Below are 9,288 nucleotides of genomic sequence, written 5' to 3'. Positions count from 1 at the left end.
TGAAGCAGTAACTATAGCTGTTTGTAGAGAAGAGTTGAGCAACTTATCTTTCAGGAAGTTAATTTAAAGGCCTTTAATGTGAAAATGTGTTCCCTGTTTACAGCCTCCTTGACCCCTGAAAAACACGCGCACACACACACACACACACACACACACACACACACACACACACACACACACACACACACACACACACACACACACACACACACAGGAGAGATTCCAACTCCCATGTCCTTCCTTGAGCTTCAAATGGTTTACCATGTCCTTAATCTGTCCTCTGAGTGACATCACCCTCCTTCTGCGCCCTCCACACACTCCTCACTGAACAGCAGGAGACAGGGAGGGAGGGAGGGAAGGAGGGAAAGCAGGAGGTGGAGGCAACTGTTGCTTTAAGGAAGGTGAATTATCTCAGCAGTGAAGTAAGAGCAGGCAGGATCACGCACACACACTCCGTCAGGGGCATGGCAACGGGCATGGCAACGGGCATGGCAACGGGCACAGCGGTGGGGGACGCACACATGGAGGAGCTGGTGGACCACGGCCTGGGGATGGAGGAGACGGCCCACGGCCTGGGGATGGAGGAGACGGCCCACGGCCTGCTGAGGAGACCCTCGCTGAAGGAGAGCTACCACAGCGACTCCCTGCTGGCACCAGACACCGACTTCATGACAGGTAGAGTTTACATGATAGAGGGTCAGTTCACCCAAAATACACAAAGATAAGCTCTCACATCGTGCACCATGCAGATGGTTTTTGGTTTTCTTTGGACTGTGGACGAGTTTGTTTAATTTTGTTTGTGATGCTCAAAACAGATTCTCAGAGGGGTACAAGTACTAGAAGTGATCAACAAAACTGAACAAGGCCCTTTAAAGTCTTGTGTATGTCGTGTGGTGTATGAATAGCAAACATCTTTAATTGCAAACCAACAAAAATAGATAACTTCCTGCAACGTATGTAACTGTGTACATGTATGATTTGCAAGTTTAGAGTTTCTCATTTCACTTTTGATCAATCTCCAGAAAAATAGACGAAGAATCCTCCACTGAATAAAAAAAAAAAAAGACTAAACAACTCAACAGGTGTCTGTAATAGAGCGTAATATAGAACATTTTTATGTAGAACTTCAGATAAGATTGTTTGCTGCTCCTACTATAAAAATAAAAATAATAATAATCATACAAAATCTTTTAATGCCAATTTTTGGTCCAAATTTTTTTTCTTTTTTTTTTTTATATATATATATACTATAAAACCCTTCGGAAAAAATCTGTCGCATAATCTCATTGAAAAGCAATTTTTCTGAGCTGTTGGATTGTTGACATTGGCATTATTCGCTCTAAAACAAGATAAACCTGAACACTAATCCCGAATATCGAACTTCTCGCATACCTCATGGTCAAATTGTGGGCGCTGAGGAATGTGTCTCAGCTGAGGCGATTTAGGGAAATGCCTTGTCCCCTCGGGGATATTAGTATCAGTGGAGTAATATGTGAAGGATTGCTTGTGCACTCGTGGCCTGTGTGTGTCAGCATGCGGGGTGCTGATATGAGCAGACAGATGCTGTTCCTTCATTCAAGAAACACCATCTGTGGACGGAGATTAAAACACTCCAACGGCTCTCCATGCTGCAGCTACACCGTAATGTATTTTCATTTTGCTAAAATGTATAATACGTTCATGAATTTTAAAACTGCTGGTGCTGTCTCAGCAGTGTGTGAATGTGTGTGTGTGTGTGTGTGTGTGTGTGTGTGTGTGTGTGTGTGTGTGTGTGTGTGTGTGTGTGTGTGTGTGTGTGTGTGTGTGTGTGTGTGTGTGTGTGTGTGTGTGTGTGTGAGGGAGACACATACACAGACTTTAATGCACGTATTTGTATGTGTTTTGACATTTGCATAAACGGCATCCAGGGATCCTGCCTGGTCTTTGTATAGCCGAGTTAGAGCACAGACAAGAGAGTGTGGATGTAGCCTGAGCTTTGGGCTGCTAATTCCCTTTTACAGCACTCGGATTATGTGCTATTCTAATCCCAATCTAATATGGGGTGTGTGGAGGTGGCACGAGGATGATGTCAAGGCCAGGACGAGAGGAGAAACAGAAGATCACAGGCCTACACAGAATCACAACTCTCCATGAGAGACAGATTACTGCTGGCTGCATGCTTGAATGATCAGACTGAGAGTCTGGGTTGGAACACAAAGAGTTTGAACATTGAGGGACATATTTTACAGCACAGACATTGATGGGGGTTTATTCAGCACCAGCCATCAAGACCTGAACATGCTGATTTAAACATGCAGTGCAGAAATTTTCTCTCCCCCTTCTGCCTGTGAGAGTAAATACAAAAACAGGGTCACTCGGGTACAAGACTAGATAACTGTTCTGAGAGTTACAACCCCCACAAAAATAACTTGTTTCTCTATTCAAATTTCATCCATTCAGTACAATGAAATCTGGAAAGTCCAGTAGAGCAGCACGGTTGAATCATTGATTTGTCATTCTAGTTAGTAAAGAGCTGAAGCATAAATGAGCCGATAACCAACGTAAGTCTCTGGTGTGAGTGATCTGGTCATAGAGCCTGCCTAGTATTCATTCACCAGACACCAGATTTAAAAAACTCTTGTGCGTGTTTTATCAGCACTGAATGTGACAGATGTTCATTTATATGTAAAAGTCCTACACTGTAACTTTAAAGTTATTTTTAACAGCATAATATTTAACTAATGATGGTGCCTGTAGTAGTGGATGTTAATTTTATTTTCATCTGACAGCAACTATTTATCCATAACCTTGTGCATTTTATCATAACTGTTCAAACTTAACCATAATTTATTTTTAGCCGTCACTTATATTAAAACCATTCATTTAAGCTGTTTATCCATTGCTTCCTCTAATTTATCTCTAAACCTTTTAACTAAGCCAGCTAATGATTTCAAACCTTTCACTTTTAGCCAAGAAAAATATTAGACATTTTGCTTTTAGTTATTTCAGCAATTATTCATTCGCTTTAGCTAAACATTCAAAATTATTATCTTCTGTATTACTCTTTTTTAGACATTTCTACTATTCATATCTAAACTTTTCGCTAAAATTTCAGCCATTTTTTTTATAGCGAATTGAATCATTGCTTTTCTATTTCAACAACGAAGGCCTATTCATCATATTTACCATGTCTATTAATTTGAACTATTAATGTTCTATTTAGCTTTAAAGATTCAGCATCTCAAGCCAACTAGTTGTCACACACAACGTGGTGTCAGGGCCACTAACTCATCACAATAATGTACTTTGCAATCAAACAGAAATGTCTATTTAATCAAATTAGGTGAGCTTCTTCACAATCTAGCCAGATACCCCCTGGCAACTCGAGAAGTACCCCCTGTAGTACAAGTAAGCTACCTCCCGTTAAGAATCAGTTTATGGACCGGGATTATAAAACTTAATCTGACTGTTTGTCAAAGATTTTGGCTGAAAACTGCGGGGAAATATTGCTCCTTCTCATAAGTCACTTCATCTTATTCCTGTTTTGAGTGTTTTATGAGCCTTGTGTTCACTGTGAACCTACAAGCATGCCTCTACCTCATATTCAGTATTACTCAGGGAGACTGCTCTATGACCTCTGCAACTCAGTGGACATTTACTGCTGCACAACATGGGAACAGGCCATGTTTCAGATTTATTTCTGCTGCTTCCTCTCTGTGTCTCCATCTCATAGTGACATGGGGTTTATGTGTGGGGGCGGGGTCAAAGAGGCTCAGTCTGTGGGATTAACATTGTACTCTGCGTGCACAAACACACACACACACACACACACACACACACACACACACACACACACACACACACACACATGTATGTCCAGGCACACACATGCGCACAGACAATTTAGGCTGAATTGAACGACTGCTGAGTTTTTAAGCATTATCAACCCCACCCCCACCTTTATATACACGCACAGAGTAAAGGGCTTAAAGCTTTGTCATACACATCACCGCATCCCAGAGCGTGCCAGCCAGGCAAACCACCAAGGAAACGAAAGGATTGAAACACCATCACCTCCCTGCTGCAGATACTTTACCATTTGGATGCTGTAAACAGAAGCGGACAAGGCACCAGAGAGGCTGATCTGTGAGAGTGTATTTATGTGTGTGTGTGTGTGTGTGTGTGTGTGACATAAGTGGAGCAAAGGAGATGAGATCTTAGTGGACACCAGCAAGTGGAGGAAAATCAAATGGAGGGAGAGCCAGCCTGTGTGACTGGAGACAGGGGAGGAAAGAGGGGTGAAAGAGTGTGCTCGCAAGAGGAGAGGAAGAGGAGGAAGACGTCCAGGGTGGTGGAGGAAGGCCCACCTGGCCAGCAGAGGCAGCCTGACAACTCTTCACCGTCCAGTGGCTCCCACGGTATCCACCTCTGATCCCTTGTTGTTGTTGTGTTGCACTGGTGATTGTCTGCAGCAACAGAAAGAAGAGTCTAGTAGAACTTGATTGAAGAGATATTGTTGCGTGTTATTGACGGAAGTGCTTTGTTTACATGCTGTTCTGTAATGACAGCTGATGATCTGCTGTGTCCAGCTGTGCCGTGACCTCATTAGCCTGATTTCTGTTCTATCGGCATCACGAGTGGATGTCAAATAGCTGACTGCATGCATATTTCTTTCTTGCCATCTTTCCCCGCCTCTCTGTTTGTGTGGTTATGTATCACATCACCCTCTGAAGCATCAGCTGGTTAACAAGGTCTTTAGATCTGTTTTTGTGGGCTGGCGGTTTGTTTTGTGCTTTTTAATCTGCATGTCTAAACATCTTTAAACTTGGTTTGGAGGCTAGAAAATATTCAGTGGATTTGTGTTTTGTAATGGAGCTCTACCTTTAACGCATATTATCAGTTATGTAATGAAATGCAAAACAACATAATCTGTGTCCTTGCAAAACCCGTTAGTCTATATCTACTGTTCTTTCTTTCTTTCTTTTTCTTCCTGCTTCCTCTCCTTCACTCATTAGTTCTTTCCTTCCTTTCTTCCTTCCTTCCTTCTCACACACTTTCTCACTCTTCTTCCCACAGATGACCGCAGCTCAGCAGCCAGCGGTCTGGATGTGGCCGACCGGCTGACCTACCTGGAGCAGAGGATGCAGATGCAGGAAGATGAAATCCAGCTGCTGAAGATGGCTCTGGCTGATGTCCTCAAGAGGCTCAACATCTCTGAGGAGCACCAGGCGGCTGCCGGCAGAAGAGCCTCGGGCGCAAAAGGTGAGCAAAGATTTGTGTGTGTGAGCTATTGTCATCATCCACATGTCAGTTGAAGGATTTAAGATATGTCATTCAAAAGAGGACATTGACTTTATGGGATCTTTGATAAAAACGTATCATACCGGTGTCGTTCATTGTATCAGCAATTGCTGAACTGTAAAACAGATCATGTGTAAACGTGTGTGTGTGTGTGTGTGTGTGTGTGTGTGTGTGTGTCCACAGCCAGGCCAGTGTCTCTCACTCTGCCCTCCAGACCGCCCATAGTGACCTCCAGCACTGCTTCTGTGAAGAAGAGCTCAACACTGTCCTCCAGCTCCACAGCCAGGAACTACAGCCCAACACCACCTCTGAGGTAGTAACACACTGTGCTGCTCCGCATGCGGCCAGGAAGCTGGAGACACATTTCATGAGATTTCATGGCATTTTAAGATGCACTTAGATTATACAAAATCACTTTCATTTTTAGAAAAGTTGTAGCAAATCATGTATTTTCCAAGCATGTTTGAGACAAAACACATGATCCTTTTCCAGTTTTGTACAGCGCATACAAAGCTGAAAAATTATGAATGATTTCTTTATCAATCATGGAAACAAACAGGAAAACTACCACAACTGACGTTGAAGCTTCACTGTTGGATCTAAAGCTTTTTTTCTCATTATCAGACGTGCAAAAGAAATCCGCAGACACCCTCCATTATCTAAGAAACAGCACACATGGATGCTCAGTGATTATTCCAATACTTACCTTTATTTCAAAGCAATTAAGCAGCGAACCATTTCCTGCAGATCTCTTCCTCTCAATTACCTTTCAAATGATACTGGCATTAGATAGCATTAGTCAGAGAGCATGATCGGGCCTCTCTATACCTTAATGTGCTGCTGCTATATCTGGGGTATGCTGATATAATTGCACAGAGAGGTAAATCTCCATTCACATGAGGCTGTCCATTCATTATTAGAAGCACAATCACCATCACAGTCATCATTAGCAACGCTGCTTCATTTCTCTCCACTCACATGTCACGTTTTTTGTGCACCATTTAATCTCATTTTACCTTCCGTCTTCTTCCTCTCTCCTCATTCGCTGTCCACTTCTTTTGCTTTTCGTCTTTATTACTTATTGCGTTCAGTTGCTGTCTTTTCTATCTTTTCTCGAGTGGTTACATCAGAAACATGGACAAGAAAGAAAAAAAAATCCTTGACCTCACATTTTCTTTTTCCCAGTGGTGTGAAGAGCCCAGCAAGTAGTGTGAAGGACAGTCCATGTAAGACCCCTAGATCTCGGCCAACCTCTGCAGCCTCCACCTATATGAAACATCAGGAAGGGTAAGGAGCTATTTCTAAATCTCCAATTTAACTGAAAAGACTCTGGTGTTGAGTCGCTGTCCATCATTCAACCCAGTATAATGCTAAAGCATGTAATACACCTGTCAGTCAGCTAAATAGTACAGTGTCACTGCCAGGTAAAGATCATGGTTTGGGTTCAAATAAGTAATTTTACATTTCATACATCACGCAGAAGAAGTCCACAATGACTTTTGCTTTTTCACAGAGTCAAACACTGCTCTCCTGGAAGAAAGTCATGTGTCGTTTCAGACCAATCACCCCAAACCTCATTCTCATGTGGACTTCATCTGCCTTTGTACTTTGTCACATGACCTGCCACTTCAACCCTGGTCATACATGGGTATACTGTACTTTTTCATGCCTAAGTGAGGCAAAATGTGACAATGACACGGTATGCTCTAGTAAACTGACGGGTTTATTCCACGCTGATCAAGGTGCCACTGTGACATCACCCATTGGTTAGTGAACTGCCATTCTGAAGCTTCGAGTTCGGCATTTTGGCCGTCGCCATCTTGCTACTTTGGAGCCAGAAGTGACCATATTTGGACGAGCTAGGGACTTGATTTGATTGAGAAATCGGGAACATTATGCCATAAAAACGTGACAGACCATAGGCCTGTCAATCAAATAGACACACCCCCAAACATACCGTTTTTGAGGCCTAGTGTCTAATTAATGATGGGATTATTTTAGGCTTGAGCACCAGAAAACTAATAAGAAGTGACTTTAGCGAATGACATTAGAATGACTTGTGGAAAAAAGACATTGACTTTGTATTTCATGAGAAGTTGAATGGGAGTCTATCCAGCCAGAGCCTTTTTGAAGCCAGCTAGTGGCCGTCATTGGTAATGCAGTTTAAGCACTACCTCATTCGCCTCACTTTTCCAACCCAGAAGCTCAGTCAACTTTTGTATACAGATTATGGGAGTACAGGGCTGTATAATAAAATGTACGTATATAACAATATATCAGTTTAAAAAAAAAAAAAAATTTAATACAGTTTCATAATAAAGTCTTACCACCAAAATATTTCTGAGTTACTGTAAATGTCAATTGTTTTTTCTTGCAAACCAGGGCACATAAATTTCCATTGATCTTGGGTCGATTCCTGACCCATCAGCTCACAATCAAATCTCTAAAATTAAATTGAGGTTATTTCACCCTCAAACGTTCTATTTTATGTGAAAGCACCTTGAACCAGAGCAACACGACAACCCCAGAGCAGGCACACGGGACCTTTAACTGTTCAGTCAGCCTCCAACTGATGTGTCAGTGCGACACCCTTTATTCTGCTGAAATCTTCCTCACATTTACTGACTTTCTATTTCTGTCACTGCATCTCCTCCTCTGTACGTTTCTCCTTTTCATGTCCTCTGCCGTCTCTGGTACTTCTTCTTTCGCGTTCCTCAATATACCAGCGGCAAGTCCAAGGAGGCTGCAGTAAGTGTAGGTAAGAGAGCACTTTCTCTTTTTTTCATGCTCTATCTGGCAGCATTCATAACAGGAGCATAAAATAGCTGCTGCGTAAATAGCAGAAAGGTTTAAGCCACAGACTGGCAGCTGTTTGCTGCATGTAAATTAACGTGACCCGTCTGTGTTACTCTTGTGCAGGGACAAGGCGTGTGACGCACTGCAAAGGTACGCTTCGTCCCTGAAAAGAAATGAAATACTCAAGTACTGCAATGGGATGTGGAGAGAATTGTGTTTGAGCTCCTATTTTATGTTCATCCTTCATTTTTCACATCTCACCATGACTTGTGTGCCCTCCCTCACCCCTTGCACCCCATATTTTTGTCTTTTGCCCTTTGACCTCTGTCACAACGCTCCTTTCCTCTCCACCAACCTCCACTCTGGCCCTTCTCTCACCCTCCTCACCTCATTCTACCACTTCACTTAGTGACTATGCAGATCTATCTGAGCCCCCTCACAAGAAAGACTGGGTCTTCTGAGGCAGCTAAGTCCACGGTGCCTGCCAACAGCGGGCCCGTGGCCGCACGGAACCCACCTCAGGCGAAGGGCAGCAGCAAGGCAGAGATGAGGAAGAAAAACCCGTCCTTCACCTTAAACCTGCAGAGAACCACCAGCAGTCAGAGCGCACCGCAGGACACGTCCAGCTACAAAAGCCCCATGAAATCACCCAGCCAGTATTTTCAGATTTGTTATTGACACAAATGTAACCATTTACTCTTTTAACACAGATTTGAGGTTAACATTGCAGGGAAATATTGTATGTCCCTGCTATCGAGTCCAAACAAATGATCAATCAATCACTTCAGACTGCAAAATATAGACTTTCCTCTTCTGGAATTTTCAGCATTTCTTTTAACATGTTTGAGTAAATCAGCTGTACTGTGTTTTACAGCACTGTCATTTTTTTTTCTGATGATAGTGTGAAAGCTTGAGTGCATTTTTAGCTTGTTCAGAGGCCGCAGCGTAGTTGTAGCTCCGTTTGTCGCATGCTGGTACCTGCATATTGTGAATGCCTATGTTTACTGTCGACGTTTTCTCTCCGTCACTGCACAAAGAAGCTGCCGAGTGTGTGATCGGCGAGCGTGCGATGTAAGAGGGAAACTGTGTTTGGTGTCTTTGAATGTGCGTCACTGAGTCTGTTTCCACATGTGTTTGCGGTTGTGTGTTGTAGTTGATGTTCCATCTTTTAGATTCCTCCTTCGATAATATTCATTACGTACCAAAACAAAA

At 42.9% G+C, this 9,288-nt stretch overlaps 1 protein-coding gene across 1 annotated transcript; it reads left to right on the top strand.

Annotated features, from left to right (window-relative positions):
• The first annotated feature begins 488 nt into the window (after nt 1–488).
• Nucleotides 489–9,288, top strand: LOC138631333 (echinoderm microtubule-associated protein-like 1). The gene is made up of 7 exons (XM_069716184.1): nt 489–675; nt 5,056–5,241; nt 5,464–5,593; nt 6,466–6,567; nt 8,007–8,038; nt 8,200–8,226; nt 8,486–9,288. Exons 1-7 carry the CDS (start codon nt 489–491, stop codon nt 8,752–8,754), a joined length of 933 nt encoding a protein of 310 aa, XP_069572285.1. The 3' UTR covers nt 8,755–9,288.

This window comes from Brachyistius frenatus, unplaced genomic scaffold (genome assembly GCF_029030835.1).
Source record: "Brachyistius frenatus isolate BFR_SWC_R1_liver_20210118 unplaced genomic scaffold, ASM2903083v1 Contig_153, whole genome shotgun sequence".
In the NCBI taxonomy this organism is placed as follows: Eukaryota; Metazoa; Chordata; class Actinopteri; family Embiotocidae; genus Brachyistius; species Brachyistius frenatus.
This window is presented reverse-complemented; position numbering and strand designations above follow the sequence as displayed.

Coding starts and splice junctions, on each gene's coding strand:
- LOC138631333 (XM_069716184.1), top strand. CDS start 489: ATGGCAACGGGCACAGCGGTGGGGGACGCACACATGGAGGAGCTGGTG. Junction 8,039..8,199: donor GGAGGCTGCAGTAAGTGTAG/GTAAGAGAGCAC, acceptor ACTCTTGTGCAG/GGACAAGGCGTGTGACGCAC. Junction 8,227..8,485: donor GCGTGTGACGCACTGCAAAG/GTACGCTTCGTC, acceptor CACTTCACTTAG/TGACTATGCAGATCTATCTG.